General features: G+C 41.7%; 1 protein-coding gene across 1 annotated transcript in view; it reads left to right on the top strand.

Annotated features, from left to right (window-relative positions):
• The first annotated feature begins 1,099 nt into the window (after nt 1–1,099).
• Tmem178b (transmembrane protein 178B) overlaps nt 1,100–18,447 on the top strand; it is a 378,518-nt gene continuing 361,170 nt past the window's right edge. The window contains exon 1 of the mRNA XM_074061837.1: nt 1,100–1,795. Within this exon, the coding sequence (XP_073917938.1) occupies nt 1,414–1,795 (382 nt within the window). The 5' untranslated portion in view covers nt 1,100–1,413. The remainder of the gene's footprint in view (nt 1,796–18,447) is intronic.

Genomic DNA, 18,447 nt, shown 5'->3' with positions numbered 1-18,447 from the left:
CCTCCCTCCCCCACCTTCGCCCCAGTCATCTCCGCGACCGACGCGCGCCGAGGTCGGGACTGGATTCTCTGCACGCTGCCGAGCTAACTGGCATCTCCGCGCTCGTGTGGGCTGCGAAGAGAATGGTGCAACCTGAGAGCCGCTGACCCCAGTGGGGCAGAGGAGAGCCGGTGCTAGAGTGCCAGGGCTCAGCTGGCGGGAGAAGGGGGCGGGTTGTTTAGAGGAGCCAGGACCTGGGTTTTCCTCCGTCCCTGCAGCATTTTCTTTGCACCTGGGCAGCACGCTCCCGGAGCTGCGGAGAGCCAGATGAAGTGAGGCGGAGGCGTGTCTGGAGGCGGCCGAGTGGACACTCCAGGAAGAAGGCACAGGAGAGAGAAGCATGACCCCCGGAGAGCTGCCTGCAGGGTCGGCAGCGCGCGGCGACTGCGCGAACTGTCCATGGTTTTGAAGGCGCGGTGCGCCAAGCTCCGAGCGCCGGGCGCCAAGAGCCTTGCCGGGTGCGCCCTCCTTTGCGCAGTCCGCCCCTCGCGCCCGTCAGCTGCCGCCCAGTCTCCGCAAACCCCGGGCCAGGACTCGCTTGTCACGTAACACCGCCCGGGTGGCCGCGCCGTCCGTGGAGGGGCCGTGTGAATGGCGAGGTTAGGCAACTCTGGAGCTTGCAGGAGAAGGTGGGCAGAGACCGTGCGCCGGTGGGAAGCCAGTGTCTGAGAGCCCGCGTGGGCCAGAAGGAGCAAAGGCCAGAGGACGGAGATTTTTCAAACACCTGAGCCACAGAGGAAGAACATTTCTGGGCGCGCATCCCGAGTCTTCGGTTGCATATTGGAAAGGGCAGAGTCCCTGAGAAGACATCCCAAGCGGGACTCAGGGCAGCGGCCCCGGCATCCGAAGGTTTCCCTCGTCCGCCGGCAGCGGGTGGGTTTCAGTTCATCCTGTGATCCAGCCTCTTCCTGACGCTCCCTGCCCATCTTCCCCAGAAAGCCAAGAGAGTCGATCCTGTCACCACGCTGCACAAAGAAAACACCAGCAAGCCCACCGCAATCGAGGGCTCTTGGTATTTAGTTTCCGGACCCAGGGCAGCGGCGGCCGAAGCCGGGCTGCGAGCCGAGGCGGCCGGTTCGGATCAATCGCTTCCTACTGGGCGGGGAGGGGGCGGGAAGCCGCCGTGCTGAGTTCGCCGCCGCCCCAGGCTGCGCCTGCCCCGGAGGATGATCAGAACTTTTTAGGCTTCCCGCCCCCATCCCCGCAGTCCTCCGGCCGCGCAGCGGTAGGTGGGGGCCCAGGGGGCGCCGCGGCGCGGGCCCCCCTCCCATCCTATCCCCCCCAGCTCGGCCGCCCGCCGCTTTGTTCCGGGCGCGCGGAGGGAAGGCGAGGCTGCGGCGGATCATGCCCATGGTGTAGTCGCGAAGCGGAGGCATGGCTGCCGGAAGGCTACTGCTCTACACCGGCCTCTCGCTAGCGCTCTGCGCCCTCGGCATGCTGGCTGTGGCCATCTGCTCCGATCACTGGTACGAGACGGACGCCAGGAAGCATAGGGACCGGTGCAAGGCCTTCAGCACCCGCCGGGTCGACCCTGGCTTCATTTACAACAGCAACAACAACCTGCCTCTCAGGGCGAGCCGCTCGCGCCTGGACCGCTGGGAGGGTAAACTCCTCCGGGCCAGGAATCGCCGGCAGCTCTTCGCCATGAGCCCCGCGGACGAGTGCAGCCGGCAATACAACTCCACCAACATGGGCCTCTGGAGGAAGTGCCACCGGCAGGGCTTCGATCCGGAGATCGCTGCCCTCATTCGCAAAGGTAAGCGCGAGGCGTGGCGCTGCGGGGAGCCAGGCGCCTCTGTAGATAGGCCCCGCAGACCCTCGCCTCTCCCGACCGCCGTAGACTATCCGATCTCCTGGTTCCGGCAGGTCCACTTATCCAGGCCTGGTTGAGCCTCGGAGCAGACAGAACTGGCTTCCGTTTAGCTGATAGAGGCGCATGGTGGAGGCTTCACTCTCTGTTCGCCTGCTGTCTTGCTCTTGTCTGGCCACATTTGCGTGGAATCTCATCTAGGGTTTTTTAATCCAGGATAATGCTTCATCAGCTTCTGAGAAAGAAGGGAATCCATTACGTTTTGCTCCTGGAGGAAGCCCTTTAAGAATGATGTGTCAGGGTTAACAGGCTCTGAATTTTAATCTTTGTTTTCGATGTTGAACTGATCCAATCAAGGGAGATAGAGAGAAGGCCTTCTTCATTCCAGAAGCATTACTGACTGATTTCTACAGCAGGCATGGGACAGGCATTGCTCACATAAACATCAATAAGTCACAGCTCCTGCCCTGTAGCAGCTCAAAGCCTGTTGGTCAGTAGCTTCATGTCACAATCCTTTATTTCTCCTTTTAAAAAAGCGGTTGACAAAAGTGAATTGTGTGCAGTGAATATCGATAGGGTCTAATAAGTCCCCCACCTCTAACATAACACCAAAGTGGGCATTTCAGAGGAAAAAAATTACCATTTTCAGAAGAAAGTCTACCTAAAACAGGAAACAGGCTGTGTTTGCTAATGATAAAATTTGATAATTTAATATGGTACTTAAATTAAAAATTGTACTTATTTGATGCAAAGTATAGATCTTGTATGATTTATATGCTGGAGGCCATCCTGTTCCATCAGCCTACTGAAATGTTGTTTGATGTGACATGTGTTAATGTTGCTCAGAAGAAGGAATATGTTCTCTTCTATGGTGGTTGTGCCCTGGGAAGATGTGTAAATTTTGTGATCTTGCTTCTCCCTCTCCCCATGTTTCATTCTCTTCAACTATTAAATGGTGATGTCAAGGTGACATCCATTTTTGTCACCTTGCTATTATTTGCAAAGTGCTTCAAGGCCAAGACTTAGAGCAATTCTTAGCACCTCTTATTATAATACCGTAAAATTGCTGATGTTTTAAAATAATCTATGGAAACTTGATATGCTTTGATTTACACATGTGTTGAAATTGATCAGAAAGAATTGTTAACTTAAGGCTGGTGGAATGGCTCAGGTGGTAGAGTGCCTCCCTGGTAAGCACAAAGCCCCAAGTTCAAATCCCAGTACCACTGAAAAAAAATGTGGGTTTATGTAAAAAAAAAATTCTGTAAAAATTGTTAACTTGAGAAAACAAAGTATACTGTTTAAGAATGACAAACAATTGGCAGGGTCTCATAGGCCAGTTCACATTTTGGAAGTGAGATAGGTCTGGAGAGAGAATCCATCCTGGTGTTTGTTGTGTGGCTTCTTTAGAATGACTATGGATTTCAGTTGACTTAGTTATGGGTGTGTTCATACTACTAGCATCCCATCTTCTTCATGACCAGGCTCTTACTAGAGCAGGGTGACCCATGTGGAGCTCTGCAACTTTGTAAAGACATTCAGGATGTTAGGGGATTCCAGAAGAGAGCAACTTGGACTTGGACTGAGAAGTAGGAAAACTAGAGGAAGTAGAACGTTTTTGACAGTGAGTGGTTTCACAACACTTAAGATTTATAAGGTGTTATTTTACCCATCATTTTCCACTTTCTTTAAAATGAAATGGTAGGAAGTTAGCTGAAATGTGGGGGGAGAATTCATGTCAGTAATGACTGGTAAATGCTGGTAGGATTTGCTGAAGGACATTCTTGAATTTCCTTTCTTGAACATTATAGAATGAGACAGATAGTCTGTGTCTGGTATTGGTTGACCTCACTTAAAGAAGAGGGGATGGAATTCAAGGCTTCTTGTGGCTCCATCCAGAGCTCTGATTCTGTGGTACTCCTTTTGGCAAACTGACTAGAAAGGTTGACTTGGTCTGTGCACCAGAGGGATTGGTTACCATAGTGACGTGTTCTTCTGGTGAAGCTGGAAACACAGTGACAGGGAAAGGGATAGGGGAAGAATGCACAACATTTTGAGTTTGTATCGACTGATTTTTAATTGCAGCAACTGAAAATGGACACTCACAGCAGGGGAACTGAATACACTGATACCTCAAGTTGGCAAGGGATTGCATTTCACAGGAATGAATGGAAATGCTGGTCCCCATCACCCCAAATACAGCAATCACTGTCAGCTGCAAAACACCTGCTTACCATGGCTGTTTCCGTCCATTTGACATTCTTGTTAGGTGTTATTGAGATAGATGGCATGCCAACCTTACAAATACTAAGGTTACTATCTTCATTTTTAACCTCAAAAAAATCATCTTTGAAAACCAGAGCTTCCTTTTTCCAAGCAGCATAGATGAATTTTGGAAATAAGTGCATCTTATATTTAGAGAATTCACAGGCAATTCCAATACATAGAGAACATAATTTTTAGACACAGTGTTTCTCCTAGATGGGTCAACTTTATAAGTTGGTTAAAAATAAATTGATATCCCTATGTGTAAATTTAGGACATCATTAGGAGCCTTAAAAGGTGTCTCAGAACTTTGTCTTTTTTGAGGCATCTTCTGTTAAAATTCTGGGAGATAGGTTTGGGCAAGGGGGAAGGAAAACCAGAGAAAAGATTGTTTAAAATCTATCAATATTATGGAAAAATGAGAAATTTATCTAAATGATCTAAAGAACTCAGTCATTTGTTAAATCAGTGTTCATTATATTAGAAGGTACTGTTTGTGCATTTTAAAATAAAATAAAATCACCAAATTAATAAGAAAACAAAAGTCAAATATATATCTGATCTGAAGATAAGGTCTTTTGGATTCATGTTCTTTTTAAAAACATGTTTTTATTAGTAAATGATAGTTATACAGGGTGGATTCATTCTTTCTGAAATCCAGGTTTTCAGTGCCCTGTTGCCATGGATGTACCCACAAATAGAGAGCATTGTTTATTTATTTGTTTCCATTATTGAATTGTAAGTTCCTAGAGGGCAGAAAAGACAAACATTTGTAAAATATATTCATCAGATCTCATAAAAATTAGGTTTACAAAAATGCATCTATCAAGACCTAATTCTAATTATAGGAATAATTTGGTGAGAAATCCAAATAAAAGATTATATGGAAAACCATGATTAAAGAATGAAGGTGTAGCTATCAGACTAGATACAGAAAGATTTCTTGATAAAAGCTTGCCCAGAAATAAGGGACATACTCAATTCTTTTTGGATAATGTATGTCACTGAGCAGACACACATCACCCGAAGTCATTATTTTTTCTGTTCTGTAAGGTTTTGATGATTTCCTTTTTGGAGGTAGGATTGGATATAGGGTGCAGAAAGGATAGATTAATCCCAGATCTCATATGACTATGTCTGTGAAGAGTCTTAAATCAGGAACTCTTGTCTTCTTGCTTCGAAACCTCATCCCTGTCTCCCTGAACAGGCACTGTAGGTGCTGGGGACAGATGAGGTAAGAAATTCAGGATACTTCCAGGCCTGAAGGAGGGCTGTAGGTTAGGTTATGTGCTTTGGTTTGTACTGAAATGTTATATTAATAGGGTTTGAAATAAATGGATCTTCAACTGATCCCCTAAAACCTTATTATTTGAAAATTTGCCTTATAATACACTTTGGCCCCAACAGTTTCCTTAGTCACATAATGGTTGTCAGTACCCCAAAAATTATTTTAATGAAATATTGTGCATATTTAAAGTTTAATAATGTAATCAGCAAATGTTTACTGCACATGTATTATGTGACATATTGACGCACATCACTAGGAAGAAGGAATGAATAAGACATGGGCCTCAAAATTCTTGAAGACTCAATGTCACCACAGGGTGATGAGCACAGCCATCAAAACAGATTCAGAGAAACAGAGAGGAGGCAATGGCAGATTGTATCAGCTATGGGGTGGGACAAGGGGATTAGGGAAAGTTGTCTTGAGGAAATGAAATCTGAAGAAGATGGTGATAAGGTTTGGAGGTGGGTAGGAAGGACATTTCAGGCAAAGGGGCCAGTGTCTGCAGAGCCATGGAGGTATGAAACAGCAGTTTGGCTTGAAGATCTGATTTCTGGGGCAAGGGGAGGAGCAGATGAGGAGCTGGAGAGCAGGCCAGGACCGAAATAAGGAGCTGAATATCAAATCCCCTATAACTGAGTAGGTCATCAGGGTAGCCACTAGCTATATGTGGTATTTAAATTTAAAATAGCCAACATTAAATACAATTTAACAATTCATTTACTGAATGCATTGGCCACATTACAAATACTTAATGCCACATGTAGTTAGTGGCTGTCATTTTGGACTGTGAAGATTCCAGTGAATGATCCCAACATCAGAGAAAGTTCTTTGGGATAGCACTACAGAGAGCCTAAACCCTCTAAAAGGAACACGTACATGCTTTGTTTCAGATGAGGTTAATTACATGGTCACTTCAGCTTAAATTCAAGAATAATATTTTATACTTTGAATGTTTGAGGCAGAAAGTTTTAGTTCATGGTCATGTATACTAAATCCATATTTTGTTAGTTTTCCATCTACTCACAGAATTCTCACATGCTTTTCCCTTCTTCCCTTCTTTTCCTCTCCCTGACTTCATTCAAAACAAATTACAAAGTTAACTGAGTGGGAAAGAAATTAATAATAATGTAAATTTGATACTAGGAACTCAGAACTTTATGTGTAATCATTTATTTATTGTTCATTATAACACTGAGGCAGGTAGTCTTAATATTATTTTTTAACTCCCATTGTATAGCAGAGGGAACCAAGATGCACAAAGGTCAAATAACTTGTGAGAATGCACTATTACTAAGTGGAGGTGTCAGAATTTGAATTGTGGCTTCAGGCTTGGGAATTTACCCATATCCACTGTCTCTATGGAATCTGTGAGGGCAGGGGTGAGTGAAGAGACTGGTGTATTGATTCCCCAAAATAAAAAAAGAAAGTCATTCTTTTTTTTTTTTGTTGTTTTATTATTCATGTGTGCATACAAGGCTTGGGTCATTTCTCCCCCCTACCCCCACCCAAGAAAGTCATTCTTTCAGCATCTATATTCTAAACAAAGGTAATTAAAGTGGCTCATGTACTTTGCTTTGAGGCTCACTGACAGAAGTTCTCTTTCATCTTGCCACATCAGTATTGGGATTTACTTTGCTCAATGTAGTAGATGCTCAGGTTTTATAGGTATAAAGGAAGTAATCATTCAGCAAGTATTCTTGAGTGCCTGTGGGCTGGGCATCAGGTACCGTGTTGGACGAAATGAAGAAGCTGACATTCTGGGTTTGGGGTGGGGAGGAAAGACACAATAAATATCTGTAGAATGAAAACAATAACTAATAAATGAATCACAGTATATAGCATAAGATAGTGAGTGCCCTGAAGTGTCTTTACACTTAGGAAGCACAAAGGGGAAAAACAAATAAGCCAAAAATGACAATGTTCTGTTAGTTTTAGTTTGAGGCTTGGGGTGCTCTGGGAAAAGAGGGGGCAAACATGAAGAAGGTCCCACATTCCTGAAGGGGAGGAGCTGTTTAATAGGTAAAACACATATTGGCCTTTGTACTTATTAGCAGATCCTAAAAAACTGCTTGACCATTGATTAAAAAACTTAAATCTATGACATACCTGCTTGCTCACAGACAAACCTATACAGACACTTGAGGTCTTTTGTACATGCCATGCATCCCTATGCATAATTGTTGAATGTGTGCCTGCATGCAATAAGTAAACATGCTTTTAGGCACACTCCTACCCCTCATGATCCTCAACACAAGCAACCAGATTGAGTTGAGGATTAGGGAGGGTGCTCAGTGACTTGGGGCAAAGGCATGGCTGGGGCAAGAGATGCATTTGAGCTCTGATGTGTGAAGAGCTCTTTGCTAGGAGTTTGGGGTAGTAGTGGAAGAGGTAGTTGGATGGGACAAAGACCAGTGGTCCTTGTCCTAAGGAAGCTTATACTCTAGCTCAGTTTCCCGAGTTGATTGTCTTGTGTGAGTGGATCAGGCTCTTGCTCAGGAGGTCAACTGAATCAGAAATCAACAGTGAACTCTTTCATTGAGTCAAAGTCAAGAGCCTTATTTCTGCTTTAAAAGGTCAGTTTGTTATTCTTTTAATGGTAGGTTGGTAAGGGTCAATTAGAAAATTAATTCTATATATTACACTTTGGATTCAGTTGAAAATATTTTGCTTTTCCTGCTATTTAGGTAATTCTGGGCCTTTGAGAAGGATGCTGGTCTGGATAGTTTGACCCTTTGACCCTCCCGCCTTCATATCTACATCTAGGTATTAAACATTAGAGTCCCAATGTTTGTATAGATGCATATATTTTGTAACTTATTGCTCCAAAAAATACTCAGAAGAAGTCAGTAACTCCATGGATAAACAGAAGGGAAAATTATCCTAACGTCTTCACTGGATGTCTCGTGTTTTTGGGAGATGCATACATTGTTAAACAGGACTTTGTTTCCTCATATATCAGATAATAAGTTTCGATTCTAGAAGTCCAAGCTGTTTTATACTCTACAATGTGATGAGAAAGTTAAATTTAGGTGACACAGAGTAGATAATAGGTACATGGTTGAGAGAGAGTATAAAGAGGAGAGTGGGAAAATGAGGGAGGGGCAGAGAGAGCAAGTGAACAAGAGGGCAAGATGGAGAAAGAGACATTTCCAAAGAGATTCTCCCTAGGTGCTAATTTGTAATAGGAAGAGGCAGAAAGCCAAGCAACAAATTCCTTACCACTATGCAATCATGTAATAAAAATTAACCTTTTCTTTTTCTAATAATTTGAAATGCCATTTTACAGATTGGGGTAAAATTTTAAAAATCTAATCTGGATTCTTTTCTAATCTAATCTGGATTATTTTTTCTGGTGGTACTGAGGTTTGAACTCAGGACTTCATGTTTGCTAAGCAGGCACTCTACCACTTGAGCCACTCCACCAGCCCTTGAAACCTAACAGAGCAAGGTTGTAATGAATGCATGACAATGTGAATGAACTTAATGCCACTGAACTATACACTTAAAAATGGCTAAAATGGTACATTTTGTTAAATATATTTTCCCTGTATTGGTTGGCTTTCTATTACTAAAACAAAATACCTGAGATAATCAAATTAAAAGAGGAAATGTTTGTTGTAGCTCACTGTTTTGGAGGCTTCAGTTCATGGTCACTTGGCCCTGTTGCCTTTGGGCCTGTGGCAAGATAGAACATCACAGTGGGAGTGTGTGTGTGGCTGAGGAAGCTTTTCATCTCATGGTAGTCAGGAAGCAAAGAAAACAGAAAGTGAGGGATCAGGGTCCCAGGATCTCCCAAGGGCATGCTTCCAATGACTGAACTTTCTTCTAGTAGGCCCTGTCTCCTAAATGTTCTACCTCCTCCTACTTGTGCCCTGGGATGGGACCAAGCCTTCAACACCTGGACCTTTGGGTGACATTCAAGATCACTCTCCAATTTAAATAAATAACAAAAGAAATTTAAACAATTAATAGAGAAAGGAACTGGTTTCTGTTCAGTGTATAGAATACTTCATAGCCAAGGCTCTTCATTTAGTGCTTTTACTAAATACCCACTATGTGCCAGGGAGCAAGTCAAGTATGTCTAGCATATAGAAGTTAATAAAACAGACATAATTCCTGCCCTCATAAGATTATATTTAAACATTTTTGAGCATTAATCTTTTTTCTTTTCCTTCTAAGCATTTTTTTTTTGTGTGTGTACATGCTGGAGATCAACCCCAGCCCTCTACCACTGAGCTATTCCCCCAGCCCTAAACAGAACTTTTAAAGAATACCAGTATATAAAACGAGTAGAAGTAATGAATGAATTTTGTGGGTCATTTAAAAATCACTGAATGAAGAACATCTCACTGTACTTATTCTATAAATGTTTGTTGAACAGCAACTATGACAGGCACATTACATGGGGTCAAGGATCTTGAGTGAAATCCCTAGCTCCTGTTCTGAAGGAGAGAAAAAAAAAACCAACTGAAAAAATGAAGACATCTTGGGAGTAGACTAACAATACAAAGTCTATGGCTGGTTCTGAGAGATTTATGAGCTGGGGGTCCAGGTGACTATGTACAATTTCAGAGAAGTCAGAGCAGGCTTTGCAGAAAAGCAGATGTGAGATCCTAAGATGCTCATAGTGAGGTATCTCTGGATTGATAGGATGAAATCTTAGCCGTATTTAAAAATTATTAATTAATGACTAGGTAATACTTATCTAGACTGTCATCCCCTCTCCCCTTTGCCCCTCAGATTTACAAACCTTCTCCTAAGAGGCAGCCATTGCTACCAGATTTTTATAAATCATATCAGAAATATTCTGTTCACGTCATTTAAAAACAATAGCACATATGCATCTAAGTCAGGTAGTGAATAGGTGATTTGAGGATGAAAAATATTCATCTTTTATAAATTTGTATGCACAGAGATGGTGTTTAAAGGATCCTTCCAGGAGACACCAGGAATTGTCTGCAGGTGATGTTTAGTGTGAGTACAAGTTTCTGTTCACATTCAAAGAAGTTTGACAGATTTGCTGCTTTTATGGGAGACTGCAGTATCTGAATTATTTCAATTGATTTTTTTTTTTGGCGTCAAAGTATTTTGCCAAGAAAAGGCAATTTACTTTATATGAGGTCATCTTCCTACATTTATATCATTTCCTGCTTTTAAAAATGCCCTGCTTTTCATATTTAGGCCCTCTCTCTGTTGGACATGTTATTTGCTCTGGAGCATCGCACATTCAGTTTTGCCCTGAATTCCTTTTCATCTCTATATCAGTGAATCTAGTTTGGCACCGTGACCCCTGTTCTCCAAGGTGGTGGAGTATTTCACAGATCGAGTTGGGGTAGGATTGTTTTTACCTCAGAGAAGCTCTGTGCTCATGTGCCACTACAGATCATGTACCACTACAGGTGGCCCAACACCGGAAAGCAACTTCAGGCTATGCCATGAGGTTGAAGACAAGCATACTTTGTCACCTGGCACTTCTGTTCTAGGTTGGGTTCTCGTGAGCACATGAAACACATCCGAGAATGTCCATAGCACCACTGTTTATAGTGGCAAAATTAAAAATTTGCAAGAAGGAAAGCCTAAGTGTTCCTTAAAAAGAAACTGGGTAATGAGTTATAGTATATTAATACAGGGGAAACTATAATAGTATATTTAAAGTATGTATAATATGTTTATTTCTACATGGATAAATAGAAGTTTTAGTGAAATAAGTAGTGTGCAGAATGAAATGTAGTGTAAGATGACATTTATATGAAATTAAAAACAAGTAAGACAACATTAGATGTTTATGGAAACATTTTTTTGCACTGCTTTTATAAAAATATGCATGGGACTAATAAACACAAAATGAAGGATGGTGTTTACCTTTTTCAAGAAAGGGGAAGAAAAAGTGTTGGGAAGGTGCCAGGAGGCTTCGTAAGCATCTGCGATGCTTTGTTTCTTAAAATACAAAGAAGATTTGAAGCAAACATGGCATCCATGCACCTCAAGTTCACGGAGACTATTATCGTTCTGACACAAATGCTAACATCTTATTCAGATCTGCAGTTCAGTGTATAGGATGCAGCTTCTTTAAAGAAAATTCTCAGAAAATATTGTATTTGAGGGCACCTGTGACTGACTTTTGTAACAAGTCAGTAGTGAAAAGAGGCATCTAGAAAAGAGGACAATCAGGTAACCAACAACTAACACTGAAAGTAGCCGATAAAGAAGGGCTTAAGAATTAAATTAAGTTGTATATCCTTTGATGTGGTATAAGAAGAGGAAATCAGGGTTTAAATATGATTAATTGCTGAAATAGAATAATGTATCAATTACTCCCCTCTTGTTGAATTCTGCTTCTTGCAGAGAAGAAAAACACATGAATTCTAAGGGATGGAAAATTAAACTAACATCATCCTTTCAGCTAACTTGATCATACACAAACTAAAATACATAAGGCACCAAGACAGAGTACAACTAGCTATTGAATGTAGGGATAAACTAGGGACTGAACACAGACTTCTTAGAGGCCATTTTAACCCTAAGGGGAAAACTTCAGCGTGAACTAATAAAGAAAAAGGTTAAGAATTGATTTTCAAAAGAATCAGATTGTACTTTCCTTCTTTAGCAGTTTTTATATCATTTTTGACACTGGGTAGAGAACGTTAGTAAAACTTTAAATAGTTTTATTGTTAATGAATAATATATAGGTACAAGTCTCTCTCTCTCTCTCTCTCTCTATATATATATATATATGTATATGTAATTTATTCTTAAAATATTAGGTGATTTCAGCTAAGAGCCCCTATTTATGGTGACCTGTTCCTGCCCACTGCATTTATACAGACTGTAGCTGGAACAAAAAAAATCCCATTAGAATTTTAGCAAGGGCTCTATTTTCACCTGACAATGCTATAAAAAGCCAAAGCTGGGCCTGACCTTACCAAGGGATCATGAAAGTCCTGTGGGATTTCAGGGGTACTGAAGCAGAATAACTTCTGTACTTGGATTTCAGTAACCACAGGGCTGAAAAAGATGCCTTGAGGCAACCTGGGACAGGTCTGTGCTGAAAGGTACCAAGATGAGCTTCTGGATTTATTGTGCTCTACAGGGTTATGCACTTCCTTGGGTGAATGACCTTCCACTTTGGAAAGGTGACCTCTGTGTTTTCAGGTTGACTCCTTTTCCTCCCCCCTCTCAATGTGTTGTTTACACCAAACGATGCAGAAGATAATTCTTTCTTGACAACTTATGCCAGTCAGTGGTGACTTCTCTCCTTGTCTAGCACTTCTCTTCCACACATTCATCTTTTGCACATTTGGTTCCCTCTTCCATTCCCATCTGGGACTGCCTTTCTCTTTGAAACAGCCTTTCTTGGCTTTCAAGGCACCATTACTCATATGCCCTCTCCTTTGCTGGTTCTTCTTTCTCAGTCTGTGTGTATTCTCCAGGATTCCACTTTTCTCTTTCCATTGTTCACCTTCTCGTCCATGCCTATGGACATTTTCTTTCGTGTTCACAACTAGTTGTGCTGGGCATCTTAGCTCAGATGTACTGTTCAAAATGCTTGCTGATTGGGTATGTCCACTGGAATCAACCATGGATTCCAAAGAATCTATTGTACTTTTTGCCCCCAGACTAATCCCTCCTTCATTTTCTCCATTTTGGGGGATGACATCACTGCCTGTCTACTTGCTCAAATCAGAAACTTGAGGGTCATTTTGAAGGCTCTTTTCTCTCCTGGCCTCCTCATCCAAGCAGTGAACAAATAACTTTAACCACTAATAACTTTCCTGCTCGCTCATCTCCTCACCTGGTCCTAAAACTGATGCTGTCCTTAGGTGCTGACTGCTTGGACTCTTGTAGCACTCTGCTTGGCTTCTGTATTCTCCAATCTCATCTGTTTTCAGTGCCTTCTATTCAGAGTGATTTTTCTTGAATGCAGTTCTAATTATGTTGTCACTTTGTTAAAACCCTTAGGGGTCCCCATGGGTACACCAGCTGGAATAATGTCCATAGTCCTTCCAAGGCCACAGAAGGCCCCACTCGTCTGGCAATGAGCCTATTCCTTTCAATCTCATGATCTTACTCTTTTCCATACTTTTCTCCACAACAGCATATTCTGTTCTTTCAAGACGAAGGACTCCCAACCAGTGAAGCTGTTTTATGTCTTGGGAGCATTTTCTCACCATTCTTCCTTTGTCTGGAAATCCATTCATGGTCTCGGTCCCATCCACAAGTCTGTCTGGTCAATGCCTAGTAACCCTTTAGCAGTCAATTTAAGTCCCCTCCCCCTAGTGTTGCTTGATAGTCTCTCATTCCCACCAAATCCTAGCACTGCCTCCTCCCTCTTTTAGGGTCTGGTACACCAAACATACATCCTTCCTACCAACAGTGCCATTTTGGTACAGATCATTTGCTTCCCCATATGTTTCCCTTCTTTTTTGAGCCTTTTTTTGAATTATTTCTTATTCATCTTTTTGTCTATGGGGTTTTATATATGCAAAGATGTAATTCATGGACTTTAATAGGAATTTAATAAATATTTGTTGGATGAATGAAGGTTTAACTTAGTTAATGTAGTAGATCTGAAAATCTCATTTAAAAAAGATTCATAACTTCATTGGACTAGGGAGACTCACTATTAACAGAACCCTGCCGTGAATTGTTTTGTAATGTATATGATAAACTTGAATTTGTTTCCTTTTTTTAAGGTTGGTAGCTTCTTAAAGCACCTGATTTACAAGAGGAGAATTTAAAATCTGGACTATTCCCATTGTCCTGGGTTAGAACTTCTCTAATTAGAGTGCCTTGTTCACTTTGTCTACTCTCCTTGACTTTCTCAGATCAGTCCTCCCATCCATGGATTTACCTCCATTTCTGTTCCTACCATGGATCTAAGGATTTCCATACTTACCCATGGGTCTTTTTGCTGGGATAGCTGACCACTCCTTCAGGATCTGTTTCCAAATTTCTCAATACTTACTTATCATCAGGAATGTCTTCAGGTGGTCTCCATGATGCCTCCCACTTACTTAACTGCCTCCTATCTCTTCCTGTATTAGTTACTTTTGGTAGCTGTGACCAAAATACCTGAGAGAACACTTTAAAGGGAGGATTTATTTTGGCTCATGGTTTTGGCTCCATTGATTGTACGCCCAAGGCAAGGTGGACTATTCCACCATGGCAGCAGGAGCATGTGGTAGAGGAGGTTCTTTATCTCATGGTGGACAGGAAGCAGAAAGAGAGGAAGTTACTGGAGACCAGGTGTAACCTATCAGTGACCTACTTCCTCCAGCTAGACCCCATCTTACAAAATTACTAGAATCTTCCAAAATAGTGCTACCAGCTGGGGTCAAGTGTTCAATACATGAGCCTGTAGGGAACATTTCATATTCAAGCTATAACCTTTAATAGTGATTTTGGTTAGACAATGACCAGAGAAAACAGACTGTGCCTATTGTAATTGTCCCTGTCTGGTTCACACCTTAGTTCATTTCTATGACTTTCCAAAAACGAGTGTGTCAGTGATGCTGGGAAAACCTGACAATTATCTGCCTCCCATTCACTGGTGCTTCTTATCAGGGTACTGCCGCTGTCTTCAGTTGTGATCTCCTAAACTCTTGCAACACTCTGGCTTCCCTGTTCTCTAATCTCATTGCTAGTCAATGGTTTCTATTCAGAGAAATTTTTCTCAGATACAACTCTAACCATGTTATCACCTTGCTTAAAACCCTTTGGTGGCTGCCCATGGTTTATCAGTCAGAATAAGGTCCATAATCCTCACCATGGTCCCATGGGGGTTGATGAACAACACTACTCACAGACAGTATTCATCCCCTAGAAGAGGACACAGGGGCAGAAAGAAGTCATGGCCAACTAACACATCTTTGCTTATGAAGATCATCAAGTTCCAGTTCAACAATGGATGTGAAAGTTGTTCACTCCTCAGAGTCCCACAGAGAAGCAAGTTCTTTCTGGAAATAACAGTGACCATTTTCCAGGCTGGGTCGTCTCATAGTCAGGGTTTTAAGGATTTCTCCTTTAGCTGTAAGACCTGCTAAGGGCATAGGCCATTGCCATCTAATTTGGGTAAGTAGAGTAATTCTTTTGATTTCAGCAGATAATATAGATGCAGCTGCATTGCTTGGGCTCCTAGACTAGATTGAATAAATGATTCATATCAAGGAAACATTTTCTATGACCACTATAACTCCCAGATTTATATTAATTAAGTCTATGCTGGGTTAAGCTGGAAATTGAATAAAGTGCTAACAGGTCAAAATTAATATTATACATTCAATAGTAACCATTGTATAGCTATATCAATTAATCTGTGTTTTGAAGGGTTGGCTTTAATTGTAAGAATTAATGATAAAAATCTTTCATGAGTTATACAGTAACATGAGTCTTATAAAATGTTAGGTCACCTTAATCCTGGGAAACTCTCTTGTTTATTTAAAAACCAGTAGCAACCCAGAGGCTTATTTCAAACTGAAGGTGGCATTTCATCTTTTTGGGTCAACAGTGTTGTTAATGTTTCAAAGGAGGACATTTATGCTCCTATGCCAGCAGCATGCCTGCATCAGCTTCTATTACACATATCTGTAGTGGCTGGCTGGGTGCTTGTAAATCAATAAGCTGCTAAAAAGAGATATGCATCAGAGACCATATGACTTCACAGAAGACACATCATCTCCAGATAGTGAATTGTATTTAGGAATAACAACAATGATACCCCTGAACTGAGATCTTTACTGTTTAGAAGAAAGAAGTAGACTCTCTCAAGTTGATGAGTCCTTTCATAGAGACTTGCATATGCTAAATGTCCGCTATTGCAGCTGAAATAAAAGCACATTCAGTTTGCCTTAATGGAATAAGTCCCAGATAGTGAAAGATAAGATCAATTCTCTTGGCTTCAAACACTACTCAATTATAGTTATTCTTGGCTGTCCTTTAACCTAAAGAACATTTCTTGTGATCTGACACTAATCTTTAAGAGACTTAGGTGGGTTTGGATCCAGCATCAGTGAGGAAATGGGAAAGGGAAAGGCTCTGACAACAAAGTGATATGATAGAGTTGGAGGGTGATGGAAATTTACAGAAGATAGCACCAAACACCTTGACTAGAGGGCTGGGGACATGTAGAGTCTAGCTGGGCTGAGGCCCGAATGGCATAGGAGACAGTGGTGCCTTTTTCCAGTGGAATGACAATTTCTACTACGTGCTTCTTCTTTATGATGCATAGATAAATTACACAGATTATATCATCACTTATTCAGTAAGTATTTGGTAAATACTTTATTTGCCAGGATGGGACATAAGGTATAGTCAAGCACCAAATAGGCAAAGCCCTCATGAAACTTATATTCCGGTGGCATAAAACATAAGAAGATAAATAAAATGTGCAATACCTTAAATAAGATTAGTGCTAAGGAGAAAAGGCAAAACATGGGAAAGGAATAGGAAATGTGAAGTAGTAGATTGGTCCCTCAATGGGACTTTACTTTTTAGTAAAGACATGAATTATGTGAGGAACTAGTTATGGGTAATATCTGGGGGAAAAATGTTTCAGGTAGAGAGAGTAATGGGGGAAGAGGCCCTGATGTGAGAGAATAGCTAACATATTGGAGAAAGCCAAAAATGACCAACTGATGAGGTAGAACAAGTGAGAGGGCTTGAAGTTACATATGAGGTCAGAGAAGTAAATAAGTACCTTACATAAAGTCACAGAAGGAGTGAGATGGGTAGGTTTTGAGAATAGGAGTGATATGATCAGATTAATGGCTCAAAAGAACCACTTGGTTTGCTGAGTTAATAAGATTACTGTGGGGCATGTTTAAAAGCAAGGAGACCAGCCTGTGTAGATGGCGACTAGAATTAGGATGGTGGGAGAGGAGATTGAATTCTGGTTGTATTTTGAAAGGAACGCTGTGAAGATTGGTTGATGGACCAGAAGCATGGCAAGTGAGTAAAAACAGGTATCAAAGATGGCACTAAGGTTTCAACATGAAAAGCAAGCAGGGCAGAGTTGCCATTAACTGTGATAGACAGGTGTAGAGGAGGATCTTGTTTTGGAGACCCACTATTTTGGACATGCTACTATTAGATGCCTTTAGAAGCCGAGTCAGTTGGCATCTGTATAGGTCTGGGTTAAGGGGAGAAGTCTCAGTGGGGAGGCGGGTTGAGGAGTCATCAGCTCATGGTACTTCAAGTCATGAAACTGGATGAGATCACTTAAAGAGTAAGCACAGATTGAGAAGAGAAGATGTCCTAGAATGAAGCCCTGGGGCACCCTGGCTTTAAAGAGCCCATGGAGATAAGGAGGAGTCAGCAGAAGATACTGAGAAGAACAGCCAGTGGTGAGAAGGGAACTAGGAAAGTATGCTGTCTTGGAATCCAAGTGAAGAACATGTAAGAAGGAGGAGGAAGTGACTAATGGTGTGGAATGCTGTGAGTTGGTGGGGCAAGATGAGAACCGAGACTACAGCTTTCGGTTTCACAATGTGGAGATCATTGATTTCAGCATTGGAAGTCACCTTTACTGAAGTGAGTTCAAGAGTGGCTGGGAGGAGGAGAGGACTTGGAGACGAGTATAGAATGTTTAAAGGACTTTTGGTATAATGTCAACAAAGGCACAATAGCTGAACTGAGAAAGTTAGGTCAAGAGAGACTTACAATGCTTTTTTAATTAGAGAAATGAAAGTATATTTGTAGGATGATGCCAAAAAAAAAAGAGATGGGAGAATGACCTTAGAGGTTGAAGCAGGAAGGAAAGTAGAGAGAAAGGTGGAAGGAAAGAAACATGGCCCAGCAAGAAACACATTTTAGGTGGGACAGGGAGTAAAAATCTGAGATAATCTTTCTTGATGTAAGTTAACAATCATCTCGCTCTTGAGCAAAGGGCTTTAAGCTTTTAAAAAGAGTTTCTGTAACATTTTGCACCTTATCATTATTATTAAGTATTTAATGGGAAGCAGGATTCCCAGTGGGAAACAGGATTGGGAGTGAGCCTAACTGCATTCTATTATGATAGTGGTTTTGCGTTTTGCTTTATAAAAATGAA

Source organism: Castor canadensis, chromosome 2, assembly GCF_047511655.1.
Source record: "Castor canadensis chromosome 2, mCasCan1.hap1v2, whole genome shotgun sequence".
NCBI lineage: Eukaryota > Metazoa > Chordata > Mammalia > Rodentia > Castoridae > Castor > Castor canadensis.
Note: the sequence above shows the minus strand (reverse complement) of the source record. Positions and strands in the feature narration are given on the sequence as shown.